The sequence below is a fragment of the Prosopis cineraria genome, unplaced genomic scaffold, assembly GCF_029017545.1.
Source record: "Prosopis cineraria cultivar Desert tree isolate PC_DT_omini unplaced genomic scaffold, ASM2901754v1 PC7, whole genome shotgun sequence".
In the NCBI taxonomy this organism is placed as follows: Eukaryota; Viridiplantae; Streptophyta; class Magnoliopsida; order Fabales; family Fabaceae; genus Prosopis; species Prosopis cineraria.
In genome coordinates this window covers 36,588,021-36,608,604 of record NW_026555338.1, presented here as the reverse complement: position 1 = coordinate 36,608,604, position 20,584 = coordinate 36,588,021, and the positions used below count along the sequence as shown (strand labels likewise).

At 35.5% G+C, this 20,584-nt stretch overlaps 3 protein-coding genes and 1 long non-coding RNA gene across 9 annotated transcripts; 2 read left to right on the top strand and 2 right to left on the bottom strand.

Moving 5' to 3' along the window:
* Positions 1-311: 311 nt before the first annotated feature.
* Positions 312-3,664, bottom strand: LOC129315308 (protein WEAK CHLOROPLAST MOVEMENT UNDER BLUE LIGHT 1-like). 5 transcript variants are annotated; one of them, XR_008594446.1, is made up of 5 exons: positions 3,324-3,664; positions 3,033-3,246; positions 2,140-2,228; positions 1,520-1,669; positions 312-720 (listed from the first exon to the last, which is right to left on the bottom strand). XR_008594446.1 is itself a non-coding variant. In XM_054958913.1 (4 exons), exons 2-4 carry the CDS (start codon positions 3,123-3,125, stop codon positions 714-716), a joined length of 246 nt encoding a protein of 81 aa, XP_054814888.1. In that variant the 5' UTR covers positions 3,126-3,246; positions 3,324-3,664; the 3' UTR covers positions 312-713. The 5 variants fall into 5 exon arrangements, 1 of the variants encoding a protein (XP_054814888.1); XR_008594447.1 differs by having other exon boundaries at positions 2,067-2,228; positions 3,037-3,246; XR_008594445.1 differs by having other exon boundaries at positions 3,037-3,246.
* A 1,383-nt stretch (positions 3,665-5,047) lies between these two features.
* On the top strand, positions 5,048-9,667 carry LOC129315781 (transmembrane 9 superfamily member 5). Of its 2 annotated transcripts, XM_054959827.1 has the most exons (7): positions 5,048-5,374; positions 5,498-5,538; positions 6,007-6,595; positions 6,685-6,816; positions 7,514-7,670; positions 7,765-8,249; positions 8,863-9,667. In XM_054959827.1, the coding sequence occupies exons 1-7, from the start codon at positions 5,217-5,219 to the stop codon at positions 9,077-9,079; spliced, it is 1,779 nt and encodes a 592-aa protein (XP_054815802.1). In that variant the 5' UTR covers positions 5,048-5,216; the 3' UTR covers positions 9,080-9,667. The 2 variants fall into 2 exon arrangements, with proteins under 2 accessions (XP_054815802.1, XP_054815803.1); XM_054959828.1 differs by lacking the exon at positions 5,498-5,538 and having other exon boundaries at positions 5,163-5,374.
* A 3,730-nt stretch (positions 9,668-13,397) lies between these two features.
* LOC129315865 (uncharacterized) lies at positions 13,398-15,130 on the bottom strand. Its single transcript, XR_008594612.1, has 3 exons — positions 14,512-15,130; positions 14,249-14,429; positions 13,398-13,639 (listed from the first exon to the last, which is right to left on the bottom strand). It is a non-coding gene; the product is annotated as an uncharacterized LOC129315865 (long non-coding RNA).
* Positions 15,131-15,216: 86 nt separating this feature from the next.
* On the top strand, positions 15,217-17,841 carry LOC129315864 (myb-related protein 2-like). The gene is made up of 7 exons (XM_054959984.1): positions 15,217-15,366; positions 15,458-15,676; positions 15,772-15,848; positions 16,248-16,305; positions 16,407-16,503; positions 16,599-16,668; positions 16,799-17,841. Exons 2-7 carry the CDS (start codon positions 15,463-15,465, stop codon positions 17,513-17,515), a joined length of 1,233 nt encoding a protein of 410 aa, XP_054815959.1. The 5' UTR covers positions 15,217-15,366; positions 15,458-15,462; the 3' UTR covers positions 17,516-17,841.
* The last annotated feature ends 2,743 nt before the right edge of the window (positions 17,842-20,584 follow it).

The window sequence follows — 20,584 nt, the reverse complement described above, 5'->3', positions numbered from 1 at the left end:
CTTTATTTAATGATTATTTTAAAGTAACCATCAAGTATTGCCTTCCTAATCTAAATATTTGGTCAATTTTAAAAGATAATATTTGATAATTATTTTAATTATCAAGTATTGCCAAATAAAATAGTCTTAACCTTTGTTTAAAATAATCATAAAATAAAGTAACTTTATTTCACACTTGTTTAAATAAAGTAGCCTCATTTGACATTTGTTTAAAATAACTGTTAAATAAAATAATCTTATTATTTTTTATTAATTTCTTATTTTCAATATTGAAAATGCAAAAACTCAAATTAAAAATTGTTTTATCATAATATAGCAACAAACTATTATTAATCATGAAAAAAATTACAATCATTAATATATAATTTGAATTTACTCTCCAACTCCACCAAATGCAATACTTAATTAGTTTTAAAACAAATCTATAAGAATATAACTCTTCAAGTTCTTCACCCCTATAGGTGTTTGAAGTAATAATCCCATATTCCAATAATTAATTCTTCATTTGACCTCAACTTTGATCAATGTTTGGCACCTTCTTATCACAGACTTCTTCCTAGGTTGTTTGACATGATATTTCTCAATGAACTCCTTATTTTATTCTGGATCAAGGCTGGAAAAAAATGTTGTGGGTAAAAGTACTCCCAGTCTAACAGCCTGTTTCTGAGTTTGATTCTTCTGTCTTTGATGAATTTTTTTTCATTGCTGGAAGTTTAAGCCCTACAAAATTCATACACAGGATATTAGGGATCTTATGTCATTCATTATTTGAAATTATTTCAAGGAACTTAATTAATTGCATAATTGAAAAAATTTACAGGTTAAAATTTCTAGTGATGCATTTTTAATCCATATTTACAAGCTCCTTCTCAAAGCAGTAAAAATTAAGAAAAAACTAGAATTAACATACCAAGATAATTGTCCTCTACATCAGAATGTTATTGTCAGAAATGTGATTTGTGATCAATTATCTTTGACATTGTAAATAGCAATTATCTTTGAATTGTCAGAAACATTACATACTAAGGTTCTCACAATACAAAGCCCAACACCCGCGGGAACTACCTTTGAGCATAATATATATTGAAAGACATGGAAGTAGACACATCCCACCTTGAGATCCATTGAGAATTTTAATGATGTTATTTGTGTACAATAGTTTTTGTATTATTTTAATGTTCCACTAGCACATTATCTTCTTCTAGGGAACCGTATTCAATTGTCTAGGCCTTCTAAGGTAGATTGCCTATAATGAACCACAACCACACACACAGACACAAACATATATTTAGATTATCTCCATAATTTATAGCTTGGTGCAATGAATAAGCATCTCTTTTAGCATATCAATATTAATTATATTCACTATGCTAAAAACAAAACTAGTATGTTTACTTCTGCATTGAAAACCACAAAGCATGGTTTTTGTGGAAGCAGCATTTTCACTGAAAAAGCAAAAAGCAAATACATGCACTAAAAGGTGTATGTCGAGAGGGGGAAATTAGAAGCAAGACACCACCTCAATAAATTCCCCTTAGTAACACTTGGTATGGTAGAAGAGAAGCTGAGGCATAGATGCTCATCATGTTCACTTGTTGTATCAACACCATCGATCAAGTCACAACAACTATGCTGTGCCAGATACTTCCTTTCAAGTCCACAGAGTAACCTGAAGTCAAGAGGAATAGATTAATTCTAGAACAATCTCAATTGTTTCATCTCCTGAAACAAAATCTAGAACTTCCCTGCTTCCAGAATTATAGAAACAGAAAAAAGAGGTGCATAGTGAACTTGCAAACCAATATTATATCCCAAAAATTCAAGTAATGGTTCGTTCTCATGCCTTTTCAAACCTATTTAAGCAACATATATAATATAACATTAAGTAAATATATAACATTAAGTAAATTAATGTAGCTTTTCCTTCTTTCTTTCTTTCTTTTTAATACAAGGCAAGGCAAAGCTTGAAAAGGAAAAGCTTAGATAGACAGACTTCTATTAGCCAGAACCATGTTGGTGCATCTCAATGGACATGACCGAAGCAACGTAGCTTATCTTTCAATCACCTATCTGGTCATGTGTATGGTTAGGAGCAGAAGAGCCAACTCAGATAATGCAGACGATGAGGCAGAGATCTACCTTGCGCTAGAATGGAAAAGGTTGACACCTTTAACAACGACTTGAGTGCTTGCCTTTGAAGAAACAGCAAGTGGTTTAATATTGAAATCCTATAATGTTGTGGGCTTATCAGGTTTTCATGCACAATCATGATAAGTGCAAAAACATAGAATGTGAGTAAGTCTAATAACAACAAGTCCAAGAATATAGAATGGCAAAAACATGTATGGAAACAGGCCCTGATCAAATGATTGTCAACTAAGGAGATGGTTATTCCATTAAAATTTGTCCAACCAAACTACAATTTTGTGGGTTCTTCACAGAAAATATACATATTTAATCTCATCCGATCTTAAGAACTGTACTAAAAAACATTACTTTAAATGTCAGCAATTTTCAACTTCTCATGCAAAAAGAGCCTTGCCATAATAGTTGTTAAATTTAATACAATAGCTTGAGAGAAAGGCAACCTCAGAACACTGTAAAGAACAGAGTTCTTATTATTACAATAGTTTGCAAGTAATTAAACTCTAAAGGAGCATGAAGATAGAATTACATCCTGCACTCACACCTTTACCACTGCATATAAATCTTTTAATTGTCTAAGCCTCAATGTATGCATGAAACAGTGACTAGTCCAAACCAAGTGGGAAGCAAGTGACGAAGAGCAAAATTAGTTCATTTCTCTACTTTGCAAAATGGAGAAAGGACTACAATTTTGGTGCCATCAAAGCCCTTACTAAGAACACCCACTTGTTTTATTTTCCTTCTTCATTCTTGTTCTAATAAAATCTAGCAAAATTGCAAATAAAGTAAAGTTAATTAATTGTTCTTTATTTCTTATATCATCATCAATGCCCTGAGTGGAGTAATTTCATCATGACCGAAAAGTAGCAACAAGAAGCCAGAGATACCTACTGGATATGCTGAGCATGATGGGCTTTCCAATCTATGCTTCCTCCAAACTTGGAAACAGATTCTTTGACAGACTCAATAGGCAAAGTCATTCTTGCAATACACCTTAGACGACTCGGACTCAACCTTGGATCTATAGTTCTTGACAAGAGGAATCGTTCCTGTGAGCCTGCTCCTCCTTTTACGTGATGGTGTGGACGACTAGCTAGGAGGCTGAAATTCAGACAAAAACAATAAACACATAGCATGAAAGAAAAGCATTGAAAGAGGTGGGAAAGCAAGGAACTTACCATAATACCAGCCCAAACCTCCAACTTTGACTCAAAAGTCACCACCTTGAAAACAGGAGAGAAATCTGTGTGGGGTCATTAACGAGTTTCTTGTTGGATAAATCAAAGATCACTGAAGGTGAAGCATTCCAAAGCGCATAAAAAGAGAGAAAGGCCGGGAGAGAATGGGAAACCTACATATTGCCAGTAGCAAAGAAATTGTGGAGCGAGAGAAGAAAATAATCGAAGCAGCTAGGGTTTAGGCTTAAAGCTGACGAAGTGAGTGAGGAGTACAACAATATCTCTCTCAGAGGTGGTGGCGCCATAGTGGCAAGGTGACGAAACAAGGAGGATAGGGTTTAAGAAGGAGAGCTTCGATGAAAAGAATTGAAGGGGGACAAATTTGACGGTTAAATATAAATTAAAACATCAAGTAATATTCATTCAACACTTGTTTACAAATACTTCTCTCATTTAAAAATATAAATTAATTTTAATTAAATTTCATTCTCAATAAAATAAATTTATTTTAAAATTAATATTATCTTTTCATATTTATTTCTATTAAATACTCTACAATAAATATAAAATTAATATTATTTGAAGCACTTTTAAAAAAAATAATAATTATATCTTAAAAGATTAAAATGTATTATATTTTTTAACATCTAATTCTTCAAAAAATATCTTATATTTTTTAACATAGGGAGTAAGTATTAAAATAAATATTTCTCACACTTCACGGTTATTTAGTAATAGGAGTTGAATAAATATATATATATATATATTTTATTTGACACTTATATAAAATAATTATTAAATATTTATTTATATATTTGATGCTTATTTAAAATGATCATCAAATATTTTCCTCATATTTTTATTTACCACTTTTTTAAAATAAATGACAAGTTTGAGGTGTCATATTTAATTAATTTTGTAGTAGTGTTAATTAAGATGGTGGCGGAGACTGTTAATCTGGAGTTCATCATGTTTTAATGTTGGGAGACGGTGGTGGAGTCAAACTCAATTGTTAAACATGAAAATGGGGCACACAAGTTGCCCCCTTGTGGAAATCCATTTCTGTCCATCTTTTTCTTTCAAACTCTCAATAGATAACATACCAGACTAACCCAAATAACTTGTTTGTGGCTCAAATCTGCACTGCAACACTAATTCAATTAATTCTCGTAACGTGCGGGCAAAAGTGGACTGAGTAAGAAAATTATTGTGTATCAGATTATTTAATATAATAACATGATGGGATCAATCCATACGTTTTAGTTCTGAAAGAAATACTTAATTTATTGTATAACATATCACAGTATAGTTAAATTAAAACACTTGATCCATCTCTGGGCAGATTGGAACTCGCCTGAGGTCCCGCGGAAATGGTGAGCTGCTCAAGCTTTTCCTCTGGCAGCTACTCTTTGCACAGAGCTCACAAAGTTCACTTCAACGTTTGGATTTTTCTCAGGAGTCAGTCTCCCTCTACACTGCACTACCGCCATACAGGAGTAATTAGTTGTCATGTTAATGCATCTGGCAACGAAATGCTTCGTGTTCTTATAATTTTAGTTAGTTCATGATCAGTTTCTTGTGTCGTACTACTTGCATATTATTATAATTATCATTATATAAATTCAACATACGTCAACTGTCACTGTTATCCACTTAGCTTTTATAAAAAGTACTGGTCTGTTTCACACCCCCAAAATTTTAGTTTGACAGCGCGCGTTCTCACGTGTCGTTTCCTTTCTCAAGTTGTCGTATGTCGTTTTAGCGGCGAGAAGAAATGCTATCTGTCTCATCCCACGGCTGATTGCACTGTGCGGTTTGAGTTTGACTTCGACAGCACTGAATCTGGGATTCGTTAGTCCTCAGTGTGTTTCACCGTCTCCAGCTTCAGCACCTATGACTCGAGTGCCTCAGGCCCTTCTCCTTCTTCTGCTCTGTACCAGTCTCGCTTTATCGGCTCCTCCAGTGGCAGCTTCTCCGGCGGATCACCGGTACAATGTTCTCGATCCCATCCCTTTGTTTGTCAATAAAGTGGGTCCCCTTAACAATCCCAGGTACCCTCCTCATTACTTTGTGTGGAAATCCATTTTACATCATCTTAATTTTATGTCCCAATGTTTTTCTTCGAGTTTCGGTTCCCCATGATTTTTTATTGCATTGCAACTGCTCTCCTGCAGCGAGACATACGATTACTATGATTTACCATTCTGCCACCCAGGTCAGTACGTAATTTGATCGGTCAATTCTCAATGCACTTGGCTGATATATCATCAAGATTCGGTGTTTAGCGTAGCATCTCTCTGTGTTTTTCGTTTTCCCTCTGAAAATTTTGAGTATTATCTCTGTTTCTATACAGCATGGCTATAAAAAGCAGAGAAGCCAGGATTTAACATCAAATCAGTCCGAATCTGTCATCTCTATAACTTACCTTCTTTATTGATAATGAGAGAATCTATTTGGATGGATGATCTTGTCAATAAAAAAGGACTTAGTCGGAAGCATGAGATGAGATTTTTCATTTATAAGCATTATGCACCTTATTAGATAAAGTCACTGCCAGAGGCAAATAGGCCATGACTTTTATAATACATATTCAGTTTCACGGCATTAAAGCTTAAAACATATTAGTCATCGTGGTCGAGCAACATGGAGCTAGGCAATTGATATTAACATTTGTGATTCACAGACCCAATAATTAGAAAGAAAGAATCCCTCGGGGAAGTTTTGAATGGTGATCGCTTGAGCAATACTTTATACCAGTTGAAATTCCGGGAGCACAAAATTGGTGAGACCTTGTGTCAAAAGAAGCTTACGATTGATGAAGTTGCAAAATTCAAGCAGGCAATAATCGATGAATTTTACTTCCAGATGTACCTTGATGATCTTCCATTCTGGGGTTTCATGGGTAGAGTTGAAGAGGAAAGCTGGACTGTTGGTGGCAAGGGCCCAAAGTATTACCTTTTTAAACATGTTCAGTTTGATGTCCTTTACAATGGAAATAAAGTCGTGGAAATAAATGCATTTGGCGATCCAAGTCTTGCTGTAGATATAACTGAAAATGTTGGTGTTGATGTTAAGTTCACTTATTCAGTTATCTGGAACGCCACTTCTATACATTTCGAGAACAGGATGGACAGATACTCTAGAACTTCACTGCTGCCTATTTATCAAAAGGTTCATTGGTTCTCATTTGTCAACTCAATTGTTATCATTTTTCTACTGATGGGTTTGCTTACAGTGCTTTATATGCGGCACCTGAAGAGTGCTTTGAAAAGGTAGTTTTCTTTGTTCATGATTGTATGGAAGCAAATTTTTAGTCTTGTTGCTTTCATTGGTTACCCTGACAATTTTGTTGACAATGTAGATCCTCTACTGTAAATCATGAAGACGATATAGAGGTTGGTTGGAAGTATATTCATGGAGATGCATTTCAACAACCTCCAAACTCACCCTTATTTTTTGCTGTCCTGGGCACGGGTACCCAATTGCTAATCTTGTAAGCTACTTTGGTGTTCAAATCACTTATTCCTCATTGCATTATCATGAATACAATGTGTGAAGGTGCATGACAAGCTGGCAACTGGTTTTATTTATACTGCTGTCAATAAATCCGTTAGCAATCCAAACCTAAAACTCCAAGTGATACTGAAAGCCAATAGCAGTTTTCTTTGATCCGAATTATGTTTTCCTGGCTGGAATAATCAATAATCTCTTGCATGCTTATGTTTGTGGTGCAGCCATGCCTTATTCTGATTCTCTGCCTACATTTTGCTGTCAGACTTGGCTAAATCAACGACTAGCTCTTTCTACCATAATTTGTAAACTAACTGGAGGCAGACTTTGAATCCTTATGTTGTTAGCCTTTGTTAGATGGTGTCTATCTTCAAACCCAACCTGGCAGAATAGGTTCTAATTTATCATGTCTTCCTCGTGCTCTCCAATTTATAAAGTTATGCATAAAGGTTCTATTGAAGTGAAACAGATCATGAATGTTGATTGTTTTGACAGAAGCTTCATTTTAAAATTGATTTTTGTGTAATGCGTTCAGGGTGGTGGATTTTTCTGTCTTAATAAACGAACGAGTCATTTTTACTGTACATTTATGTTATGTGATATAAAAAACTTCCAGCTGAAAATGTTCACGGTCCTTTGTTCCCTCATTTTAATATAATTATTTTCCCTCTTTCCCTCAGGGTTTGTGTATTACTATTTCTAGCATGTATTGGTACCCTCTATCCCTACAATCGTGGAAGACTACTAAACTATCTTGTCCTGCTGTATGTTCTTTCTTCTATTCTTGCTGGCTACTCAGCATCATATTTCTACGCCCAGTTTGCTCAGAATGGATGGGTAATTCTACATGAATTTCCGCAAGATGGTTCTTTATGTTTAATTTTATTCTTTACTTTTCAATAAATATTCACGGACTTGGCTACAATTCCAGGAGAAAAGTGTTTTTCTATCGGGAATACTGTACACTGGACCAGTGTTTGTTACAGCCTCTATCCTGAACATCATTGCATTATCTTATGGGGCCACCAATGCACTCCCATTTGGCGCTATTGTTGTGATCCTTATCTCATTTATATTTCTTGTGATCCCCTTGCTTGCACTTGGTGGAGTGATTGGATATCGGTTTAGATCTGAATTTAAAGTCCCCTATACTACAAAGAGGCATCCTAGGGAGATTCAGTGGCGTGCTTGGTATAGGAGAACACCCTGTCAAATGTTTATTGGGGGTCTTATACCTTTTTGTGCTGTTGTCCTTCAATTACACCAGTTGTATGCAAGTATGTGGGGCTACAAAATATACACTCTTCCTGGCATGTTGTTTGTCACCTTCATTACTGTCATTGTGATCACTGCACTCGTCAGTATTGGTTTGACATACATTCAAATATCTGTTGAAGACCACGGTTGGTGGTGGAGGTATGTTGTTCTACAACACCAGCGCTAGCTTCTATTAAATGCTCTTCTTCCCCCTGCTCTCCTCCCTTTTTCTATGCCGTGAAGATATCGTTGTCTCAAATTGATTGGAGTTCATATTTATTTATTTTAAACTGCAGTAGTGTATTTCTCAAAAACAATTGATGAGACGAGGTTGTCACTGCAAATAATTAATCCTCGATCTTTAGATTGCAGACAGGGACATATGGCTGTAAGAAAGTTTTTATGAACATCTAGATTCAGGTGCTTTAACATTGATACTATTACTAGGTGACAGGGTTAGATTGGATGCAAGCATGTTATTAGACAGTATCTCGTTCAGAAAAATAAAATAAAAAAATTCAATGTGTCACTGTAATCGTCATATTAAATTGTGACACATAAGTTTGTTATTTATTTACAAATCTAATTTTCTTTTTCTGGAATAATTAAAAATTCAAGAAAGTAAAATCGATAAACATCAATAGGCACCTTTCTGAATGAGGCAGAGGGCATGTCATTAATACTATTGCTGGTTCAAGGTGTATGTTATTTCTTCTGCTGCTGCATTTTTTTTTTTTTTAAAACATTTTTCTCTCTTTTCTGGTGGATGCAGATCTGTGCTGTGTGGGGGCTCAACGGCCATTTTCATGTTCTTGTATAGCATCTACTTCTGTATGAGATCTAGTATGAGTGGCTTAATGCAGCTATCTTTCTTTATTGGCTATAATGCATGCATGTGTTACGCGTTCTTCTTAATACTGGGTGTAATCAGTTTCCGAGCTTCGTTACTGTTTGTTTGCCATATAGATCATGCTGTTAAAAGGGAGTGAATATACTCGTAGCCTCTAGGACACTGTCCTGGAAAGAAGCAGAAAATGAAATCTACCTGGATATGATAGTGTGTTTCAGCCATGAATTTTCATACAATGGCACATCGATACAGGTTTGTAGAGTGCACTACAACGTACTTTCTTGGCCACATAACTCAAAGCATCAGCAGAGAAAGAGACTGCATATTTTAAAAGGTTCTGTAATGACCTCAAATTTAAGATGGTCTTTCTCATGGCCTGAGCTTCTTCGGTTTTTTTTTTTTTTTTTAACCGTGAGGAGGTTTTGATTGTTAAATGCTAGATTGATATTTAAATTAGGTTTCCAGGCTTCTGTTTCCAAAGATTGTTTATTTACCTGGCTAACAGGTAGTGCGTTGCAAGATTCTACCACCGAGAAGACACACACACACACACACTCTCTCTCTCTCTCTCTCTCTCTCTCTCTCACTATTAGATGCATTTTTTCACCTTTTCATTGTACTGATAACTGAATGTTAAGTCAAAGTGTGAATCTTTATCCATTTGAAGGGAAAAAGAAAATTTATCCTTTGAAGAGGTAGGACTCCATAAAATAATCCCATAACGAAAGTTAATATTGCAAATTCCAATTTCCATGAATTTAATAGATTATGGACTTTGGCATGTGCCAAAAACAAAAATATATGAACAGGTCATCAAAATGATTGGTTAATCTGCTTAATACCCCAGAGAAGAACACAGTACGTAAAATCATTCAGATTGACAGCACAGTGCACATGGTTGCCAAAAAAATAATTTCTCATTAATTAACAATGTGCCATTAGAAAAAGGTAAGAAAGGTTGATAAAATTTCAGCACAATTGACAGTGGAATGTGAAAGTGTAGCATCAATATAATATATCAATATAAATCACCATACACTATAGTAAAATTTACAAGATGTCATTAAAAAACAATTGAAAGTCGTAGTATTCCCATGTTATGAAAAATATGAGCTATTTTTAGCCTTCCAGGTATATGACAAGACATTCCAATTTACACCCAAAAAATAGAAAAACCTGTGGGGAACTACCCGCTGAAGAGTAACATTTACCACAAGAAAGTCAAAGATCACAATAAATGAAATGTGTGGTAAGAGGTAGAAAGTGCTGTTTACTTATTCTTCCACATCTTTGATTTCAAATTTCTGCAATAAAATAGCCAAAAAAAATCTTGTTTTTCTCCCTTTTATACCAAATCCATTATTTTTCCTTTTTGTTGTTGATATAGCTTAACTTATATACTCATAGTCTTTTTAAAAAAAAAATCAAAATATTGACCATGTTGTTGGGAGAATCAAGATTAGAAGCAATATTACGCTACGCTTACAAAATATTGGGAACAAAATTACGTCATAAATCGAAGGGAGGAAGGGAGACGAAGGTGGTGATTCAGATTTCAGATAATAAATTCTCAAGTCAGAAAAAAAATATCAAGCTGGCAAACTTAAACTATTTCAAGTAATACATATATTCTTCAAAATTTTCATGTTAATATTTTTTTCAATTATAACATAATCATAGAAGGAATGCGCCTCTTTCCCTCAACTTTTTAACGAACACCTTCCAAATAGAAAATCTTAATTTCTTAACCATTCCATGTTAGACATGCAAAACCTTTGGGTGGGGGGAAGAAGAAACCCAGCAAAACCTACAAGTATATCTACATGGAATCACATTCTTCTCTTGCATGTGTCTGCATGAACTGAGAGTTTTAGAACAATCAATACAACTTGGTCATATCCACCTGGTTATTATAAGGGGAAAAAACAAGTTTCAAATATAACAATGGAATAAGATGATCATCCTATGTACTGTTTCTCATAAAACTGATTGTATAGTGAAAACTTAACAGTTTTATAAAAAATGTATAAGTAATTGGCAGGAAAATGAAGCTTGAGTCGTGTCGAAAGACATTGCCTTTAAAACTATCCCGGCATTCTAGTACATTTGATCGGTAGCTCCCCAAGATTAAATAAGTTCATCCTACAAGTAAGCAAGGCAACAAAATAGAGGAGACTAACAAGAATAACTACTTAGGCAACACAGCACGCACGGAGGAGGAAAGAAAGGCTCAAAAGCTCAAGAGCTAGGTGAAATGGTTCTGTCCGCATGCATGCCTATGACGTGCTTAAAACCCAAAAATGCTCAGCTAATTTAAATTAATAATTACTTATTTTTTGCAAAAGAAATCTAGTGCCTCTTTAACTCACGAGCAAGGAAGCAAATCAATTGTTTTCAATTGCGATTGCCTTAACTTGATCTGTTTTTTGTGTGCAAGCTCACTTTTCCTTCAAACCTATTTTAGTAGCCCATTTTATTCTTTGGTATATATGCATTAAGAGTTCTTTTTATGTTGACAATGTAGGACTTCTTTTGACGCACACACAAAAACAACAACAAAATGAACTGTTGATAACTCATGACAAAAGTTTCAATCTTTCAAGACTAAGGTGAGCTTGCTGTACTGATTCCACCATATCCCCCATGCCTTACACTACTCTCCTTCCATAGATCTTAGAACACCCAATGAAAAAGCAGGGTAAGAATAAGAACAAGTGGAAAAGATACTGGAATTGTCCGACTTAGGGGACAGCTAAAAAAACCAATCAACTAGGAGACCAGTATACTTGTCAACCAGGTCACTTCCCAGATGAATGACAGGGGAAAAGGTTGAAGACAACCCTATATCATAAACAATCTATAAACAACGAAATTCCCAGAAATGATAGCAGTCCCGTTAAGGATATGACAGTAATATTGAATGCTGAAAGGCATCTGATTGCATTAAGTAAAAAGTTGAGTGGGGAATTAGGTATCCATTTTTTGTGGCTTCCGGAGAAGAAGAATAACCAAATTCGTTGCTTAAGAATATGACCTGTGGACTTTAGTTTTGAGTTAAGATTCTCATATTCACATTCCACAGAACCTTTGAAACTTTCAGCTTCTCTGCTTTATTTTTGTTTTTTTTTTTTTTTGTTTTTCCTTTTCCCCTTAAGAATATCATTCCGTGGTCATTTCTTGCTTTGAATTTGAGCCAATGCCATCATGTGTGCTGCGTGATCAACAAAATCACAACCAATAGCATTGCTAGCAAATGGCTTCGCTCATGATTGACCACCAGGCTGTAAGTTGATTCTCGTATTTTGTCCTGTGTTTCTCATTTAAAGTTTCTTCTTCCACTCAAAAGTGAATCTATCCATGTTAAGATAACATCTGTAAAAAAGGAGATTTAAGTACAACGAAGAACAAAAGTTTATGTTCCAAGTCCTAAGTGGGACATCTGCCATATTAATAGTAAAGGCAATTGGATATTACTCGCAAAAGTTACCCATTGTTCTGTACAAAGACCAACTTAAATAGAAGGACAAAAGACAGGAAGCTAGCAAGCTCAATTTGACAGTACCAAGTGGACTACTCAGCAAATGAGGGTGAAAAGGGAAGAGATGAAATTCTTTGAAACTTTAGTATGCTAAAATTCAAAACAAATAGAATGAGTCTTCCCACGCAATAAAAAAGAGGTAGTAGGTTTCATTCAGCTTCATGGATTGTCAAGACTTCTATTATTATTTTGTTTATCTCCAAGGTTCTTAACTGCGGGTATGAGGTCTTGGTGTATAGGTATTAGAGTCCCAGTTGATAGTTTGTGATATTTTTCCTTTGTTTCGTTAGTTCGTGTCCTCAATGTAACCATGGTATTTATCCGCTAAGAATGAGGGTGTATTAATAAAATTTAGAAACGCTATCCTCTTTCCTAGAAAAAGGTGAGGACTGCCATTATGGGAAAGATGGTCCCTGAAAAACATACATGAGACTCTCGGACAAATTAATTCTGCAAGGTTTTGCTTATGACGGCTTTATATTGTTCGGTGATCATGTACATGAACAAACAGCACCAAAGCATGCGTTGAGCCAAAAATAGAACGTGATATGGTTAAGGAAATTGTAGCAACATAATTTTCTATGTATGGTTAATTATGAGTACTTTAAAAACATTCAGACAACATTGATTCCAACAGACAGAACCATTAACAGTAGGATCAATAATGATACAAGTTAAAAGAGACATAAAGTTTATTCTCCTTATTCTCTTCTAATTTCACTCCCTGTTCTCTGTCTTCTCTTTTTATTTGTTGCCGAAGGGCCTGTAGAAAATTTTACTCCTCTGAAGCTTACATGCAGAGTTGTAAGGTCATTATTTGCGTCTTTTATTACCTCAAAGATTTCTAGTCGTTACGAAATAGCAGCTTCAAAAACCAGATATCCGATTGCAGGAATAGGTGTTTATATTTTATAAAATTTACTCTTCTAGCTGTCATGATAAGTTTCTCATATCATGATATAGACTAGAGGATCTGCCAAGTGGTATAATTAAGTCCATCTAAGGGAGCACATTCGATATCAAGACTGAAAAGTACCAGATCAATCCTCGTGCTCAAATTATTCCAATCCACATGCCAGATCACTATTCAGGAGCTCAGCTTTAAAGCCTTTAACTTTACCAAAAGGCTCCCACAGATTCTCCTGGCCGCATTAAATATTCCTGCAAATCAGAATCAAGAACAAGAAAAGGAAGAAGTGATATGAAGATACTGTTCAAGGAATCTTTGTTCCATTTATTTTCACTGTGCCTAAGTTGTCGATGTAATGCTTGTCTTAGCACCTCATGAATGGATATCAACATATTAGATAAGATTTATTGTCAAGCCTCTATTCCTGTTTCTCTCCAATGAAAAGTTCTTTAATTACTAATGTATAATTAAATTACCCCGCATTAACTTAGCTGTTGATCATTTCAGCTAGTGTTCTACCGCTCACCCCTGGTGTACAAACTGCATCTTTCAGATTGAATAACGCAGTTCTGCATGCGGTTGACACATGCATTGTCTTAACACTGAATCGGATTCGGATGAATGATTTGATATTTTTTTCCCACTTTGGTTTAGACAGGTATATGCACGAATTCTCAACAATCTCAGGCCGTGAAATATATGAACAACTAAACATCATGATTGTATAATATATTATTTAGGTCTAGATTCATGCTTATATGCTTAAGAACATCATGCATTTAGTGAAGGTACCACATGCATGGATAAGAAGAACCAGAGAAAGCTGGTCATGGAAATTAAATGTATTGACTGATTCTTACGTGGGAATCTGCTACATAAGCAAAGAGGCAAGTCAAGTGGTCTTCTGCTGTTGTCCTGTATTGAGCTACGAGTACTATTCTGGCTTCCCCCTTTTGATCAGGTCCCTCCCGCTCAAAGATACCACAGGATGGGCCTCGAGTTTTTGGGCCGAAGAATGAAAATTTAGGGCCCATCTCCCTTCTATTTTATAAGGTGGGGGCTGAATAAGTACCAAGCTTATTGAAGGAGACATAAAAGAACGTATTCGTATTCTATTCCTTACCTCCATACTGGAAGCATCTTCTTTCATTTTCTTTTTCCTTTTAATTTCCCCCTATTCCTTGTATGGATTACTGCAGACTTTAAAGATGCCCTGGTCAATTGGAATATTCCCTTCGAGTTCTCCATAATATGCAACCAATCAAGACTTTCTTTGATGCATGTCTCTTCTATCATGCCGCTTAGTGAAATATTTAACTCGAGGGTTGATAAAATGACAGTGATATCAAGCTGAGGAACAGAATATCAGGGTTCTAACCTCTCGATCAGAAATTTTCATGTAAGAAAAAAAGAAAAAGATATATGATGGGCTTTGGCGTTTCCAAGTCGAGAGGAATATCATATTCCTTAGAACTAATTGAGGGGAAAAAACAAAGAAACTCTCTTTCAAAATTTGGAATATGATTCCTACTTTTACCAGGCAAGCAAACTAAAATTTTAAAGGATAGGTGTTTAAGAAAGGTGTATTGCATAAGAGCTCCGAAGGAACCACTGTCCAATAATGGAAAATTGAACTAGAAAATATTGGGCCCACGCTATTGAGCAAAAGTAGGAAGGAACAAAATCCATTTTCCAAGTTACCGCAAAACAAAGCATTAATTTGGGCCTTCCATTGATTCTATCCAAGATTCTATGCGCTATAAACTCCCCTCCAGCTCTCAATATAAATACCAGGTTGAGCACGCTTTCTGCAGAAAAATGTACGTGTAGAGAAGAAACTAGACAAGCATCAGAAGTTGTCAGCAGAAGTTTAGGTCATCATTATTAGGGCGAGTAATAATACCTGAAACTAGAGCATTAATTACCAAGTTCCACCTTTCAGAGGTACCAAGGAGCTCCGGACAATAGAGGCCAGCAGGTAATTAACAGAACAAATTGGTCTCCAGCACAAGGGATATATTAAGTAGGTATGTTTCTAATACCAGAACGCTTATTCGTGGCTTTTGTAGGTGGGATGTATCATAATCACCCGAATCACGCAAAGAACATCCATTCTTCTTCTTCCAGAATGCCAATCCCTTCCGAGAGGCATTTGTTCCTTCAAAGTGGAAATGGGTCTGGAGATTCTGGACTTGTACTTTCAACTGATCCTAAACCCAGGTTGAAATGGACGCCAGATCTCCATGCCCGATTTATTGAAGCAGTCAACCAGCTTGGCGGAGCTGAAAGTGAGTATACATTACCACACTGGCGGATCATCCCATCGTAATTAAAATAAAGAACTTTAGATTTACTGATGCGAAGTGTAACGTTTCTACTGCAGAAGCAACTCCAAAAACAGTAATGAAACTCATGGGGATTCCGGGGCTTACTTTATATCATCTTAAGAGCCATCTTCAGGTAAGTTACATTAGTCACTATATTAATATCTCCATCACTTAATTATTTGACAGTTATTGCGAGCTTTTATATCCCACTCTAGTTCTCTCTACACAGTTGTACGCTTCTCTTCATAAGTGATCTCAATCTCGACCAAATGAAAAACTAGTATTTGATCATATCATCTTGTTTTTGAAGTTTAACTCGAAAACTTTCAATTCTAATGAATTTAAGAGAAACAAAACACGGATTCTAAATTTCTCTTTGTTTCCTACGTTTTTAGATGAAATTTTGCATCTGCTGTAAACATCTTCCTAATAACATTATTTATGTATAAACTCAACACCTTTTCTTCACCTTTAACATGTATGGCACGAGTAAGTACTCGGAAATTATTGATCCGTTCCTTTTTGTCCCCAGAAGTACAGACTGAGCAAGAATCTTCATGGTCAAAGTAGCAATGTAACACACAAAATCGGTAAGAGAACAATATTTTCCAATGTCATCTCATGTTGTGAGCCATTTAAAATCAACTTAACTTTTTGCTTATAAACAACATGCTTATCTTATTCATCCCAGCACCTAGTGCAAGTGCCGTCAGCGGAGAAAGACTTTCTGAAGCAAATGGAACACACGATCATATGAGCAATCTAACGCTAGGGCCGCAGGCAAACAAGTAAGAAGTTAAATTGCTGTGTTCATATGCTTCCTCTTCTATTTACAGAACCAATCACTGGAAATACATACTAAAAATCAATGCTCTTTTGCCAGAGATTTACATATAAGCGAAGCGTTGCAGATGCAGATTGAGGTGCAGAGAAGGCTAAATGAACAACTTGAGGTGTGTGTCAACATCTAAACGTGTGCATAAAAACCATTTATATATGCTAATATATAAACTAGACCTTATTTGTCAACTCCAGAAATTTTTTAAAATGAGTGAATTGTGACAAAAACCATTACCCATTCAGGTACAGAGACACTTGCAGCTCCGAATAGAGGCTCAAGGGAAATACCTGCAGGCTGTGCTTGAAAAGGCTCAGGAGACGCTTGGCAGACAGAATTTAGGAATAGTGGGTCTTGAAGCTGCGAAAGTTCAACTCTCAGAACTGGTGTCCAAAGTATCATCTCGATGTCTGAGTTCTGCTTTCTCAGAGCTGAAGGAATTAAATGCATTTTGCCCCCAGATAAACACGCGAACCAACCAACCCACTGCCTGCTCAATGGACAGCAGCCTCACATCCTGCGAGGGGTCTCAAAGGGAGCAAGAGATGCCAAATGTTGGTATGTGCTTGACGAGACCTTTTAAGGGCCACACCTTCATGGAACCAAAAGACGCCGCTGAGGCGAAAAGGAATAATAATTTTCTTAACCCTTTGGGCAAGAATGTATCAGAAAGAAGTACTGGCAACTTAACAATGAGCATTAGGGTTGAAGGAGAAACAAGGAATGGCAGCAGCATCTATGATGAGAGAATCATAATGGGGAGAGAACCAGATAGTGAGCTCCAGCACCGAAGCACCAATAATAGAACAGAAGGGATGAAATTAGCAGTGGACGAAAAAGTTTCCGGAGATTATAGATTGCCGTACTTTGCTGCGCCAAGACTAGACCTTAACACCCACCAAGAAAACGATGGTGCAGCGAGCAGTAAGCAACTGGACCTGAATGGATTTAGTTGGAACTGATCAGCCTTGCGATTCGACATGCATGGAGCATGCAGCAGAAGAAGCGTATGCAGAAAACAATTGTGCAGAAAATTTTGGATTGTGTGTATTATTACAATATCAGTTTCTGTCTCTCTCTCTCAGCACAATTGGCTATAGATGAGTAAATTATTTAAGAAAAATGAAATAAGTTGAAACAACCGCTCCAGCGAAATTGCAGATGTGACCAAGCCTGGTCGAAGTTCAAGACGTAGACAAGTATGAATATTTGATATCCATGTAACATGCATTTGCTCTTGAATCGGAATGACATCAATAAAACAATAATATTCAAGAATTGCCACAAATTTTTACTTTGTTACGATCTTTGAAAACATATTGATTGAGAATGAAAAGGAAAAACGATGCGTTCAATTAGGGCTGCGCAGCACTTGAGAACAAGGTGCGCCTACGTCAAGCCTCGCAAGGTGGCATGTTATTTTGGGTTTCAATTTTCAGAAGATGGGCTCAATGATTGCTCTCCGAAAAAAAAAAGGAGAGAGAAAAGAAAAAACGAAAACGAAAACGGAAAGGAAAAAAAGAAAGAGCGAAAGTGATGTGTGGAGCCCACGAACTGTAGCGTAAGAGCCCAAAGATCGCCAAGAACAGTTGACCATCAAATTAATAGTAGCTAAGTAGACTATCAAAAGCCTGAAATGCCGTTGCGATAGCTTTTCGGGAAAATTTCACTCAAGCCTCTGACCAGACTTAATAAAAAATAAGACCCCAAGAATATTGATTTTTACTGCATCAGAGGATGCTGATTTGAAATTAAACTTTACAGCCGAATGATATATTGTCCCTCGTTGAAAGAAAAAAGACAAACATAGATTAAGAAAACCAACGATGCACAGAAGATGACAGACACCTCCATCACTGAAGATTAATCTCTCTAAGACGTAAATTAGGGTGTCTAAAAATGAGTGAGACCTCCGTCTACTTTCAAAACTTTAACTAAATGATCAGCTCTTATATATAATTAATTATAAGAAATGATTGTTCATCATAATCACAAATCTTAAAATACAAAAAATATAAATAGAAATCCAAATCCATCTAGGACTTGAACTAGGGCATCTGAAGATTAGGAACACCTCCTATAACATTCCAAAAAAAAATTTTCATGATTTATTAATTTGATGAAAGATAATTATAAAAATTTAAGTATAATTAGATTTGAAGATAGTTAGATACGTTTATTGAGTTCAGCTTTAACTTTTGGATTGAGTTTGAAAGTGAATTAGGTCACTTGGACTCAAATTGTAGAAAGAAATTAAATTTTTTAGCCTACTATGTGTTATGCTGTCACATAAAGAATTATGCAGCAGCATAATTTCCTAAACCAATTTTTAAAACGTGAAAATTAATTTAAAAAATAGAGTATGGAATCTAAAACAAAGAGAGGGAGACCGAGAGAGTGTTTTCTCTGCTAGGTCATAGATTCTTGGGCATTTTGGAGGTGTTTGAAGCATGGTTTTACCTTGGTATGCTTTCTTTATCTCTTTTTCGTCCCTCTATGCATTTTAGAAGTGAGATTTAAGGTTGAAAGATGATGATTTTCAGATTTAAGACTATGGGTCCGAACCCATTAGTCTAAATGGGATTAATGAGAGTTGTTTGAGTATTCTACAAATAGTTTAAAATTTTTTATAAGGTTGTAAACTTAGGTCATTCATTTTGGATGAACCCTAGACCTTTAAAGTGTGATTTTGGATTGTTGGGTGTTATATTAGTTATTATTTAAGTTAATGAAAACTAAATGGAGCTAATGAAAATTAATAAACCTAATGGTTATGCTTAACTAAAAGAGATTGAAATTTTGGGTAATTAAAGTGTTGATTTATGAAAGTTAGAAGAGTGTTTATAATGATTTTAATGATGATTGGTATAATTAATTGTAGATCAATTATCTTGTGCACCATTCAAGCTTTGGTATAGGTTGTGAAGAACTTTTATTAAAGGGTAAACTTTTACCCTCTCAAAAGTTTAAAGTAACCGAGACAAACCTAGTTTACATAGTTGAATGTTATTTGATTACTTGTTAAAATGGTTCATTTGAAACATGTTTAATATTTTTAAAATCATGATACAAATTTTGGCAATGGTTGGTGATATATTATTGTTGCAAATTATATGTATGTTCATATACATGTTAATAGTAATGATAAATGAGAAATTATGATTATGTACTAGTTGATGTGTGAAGTAAGTTGGGTGTGAATATGGATATGTGGATTCATAATATGAATGGTTGATTAAAATGCATATACATACATATGTGACGTACATGCATAGCATGATCATTGGCGAGATTTCGCCTAGGAAGAGGAGTAGTTGACTAAACCCACATGGTATTGATAGTAACCGTTGGAATCGAGAGTTTATCTCGGCACCAACAGTTAGAATCAAAAGGTAGCACTTGTCTTATGATTGATTTGGAACTATCTCACTTGTTCTATAAAGAACTCAAACCTACATAGTCTCCACCGGTTTGTAAAGAGGTTAGATTAAGGGTACGACACCCCATAGTTATTAACATTAGGGAAAACTACATGGTAGCTCCTTGCAAGTAAAAAGCCGGGTTAGTCCATAAAGGGCATAGCCATCGGTTTCATGTCGGAGGTAATCAGGAGGATATAAAGTTGGTATATGATCATGCATTTCGTCACGACCACATGATTATTGGTATTGTGGTTTGATATGGTTTAAGGGTGCATAGTTGGTATTATTGCGACCCCAGATTTTGCATTATTAAATATATATATATATATATATATGATTATGTGTTTAAAGCCCAGTCTCATGGTTGTTATTGTTGTGGTCAAGGTTATACATTGTCATACATACTTTATATGTGTGTGTTTATTGCTAATTACATTCATTTTTTATTGATATATAACTGCATAGATTAGGTAAAACTTAATTACTGAATGATTGTACTCATCCTTTAAATCTCAACATTTTTAAGGCCTAGCTCATCGGGTCAAAATCAGGAAAAATGAGCCAAGACATAGGATTGTAGAGTAATCCTTTGTATGCCTCTTTATATTA

Bases quoted from the DNA above. Each gene is read 5' to 3' on its own strand.
- LOC129315308 (XM_054958913.1), bottom strand. From the start codon at position 3,125: ATGACTTTGCCTATTGAGTCTGTCAAAGAATCTGTTTCCAAGTTTGGA. The intron at 1,670-3,036 runs GTAGGTATCTCT...TCTTGACTTCAG, and splicing joins CATCATGCTCAGCATATCCA to GTTACTCTGTGGACTTGAAA.
- LOC129315781 (XM_054959827.1), top strand. From the start codon at position 5,217: ATGACTCGAGTGCCTCAGGCCCTTCTCCTTCTTCTGCTCTGTACCAGT. The intron at 6,596-6,684 runs GTAGTTTTCTTT...TTGACAATGTAG, and splicing joins CTGAAGAGTGCTTTGAAAAG to ATCCTCTACTGTAAATCATG. The intron at 8,250-8,862 runs GTATGTTGTTCT...TGGTGGATGCAG, and splicing joins GACCACGGTTGGTGGTGGAG to ATCTGTGCTGTGTGGGGGCT.
- LOC129315864 (XM_054959984.1), top strand. From the start codon at position 15,463: ATGTATCATAATCACCCGAATCACGCAAAGAACATCCATTCTTCTTCT. The intron at 15,677-15,771 runs GTGAGTATACAT...TTTCTACTGCAG, and splicing joins CCAGCTTGGCGGAGCTGAAA to AAGCAACTCCAAAAACAGTA. The intron at 15,849-16,247 runs GTAAGTTACATT...TTTTGTCCCCAG, and splicing joins ATCTTAAGAGCCATCTTCAG to AAGTACAGACTGAGCAAGAA.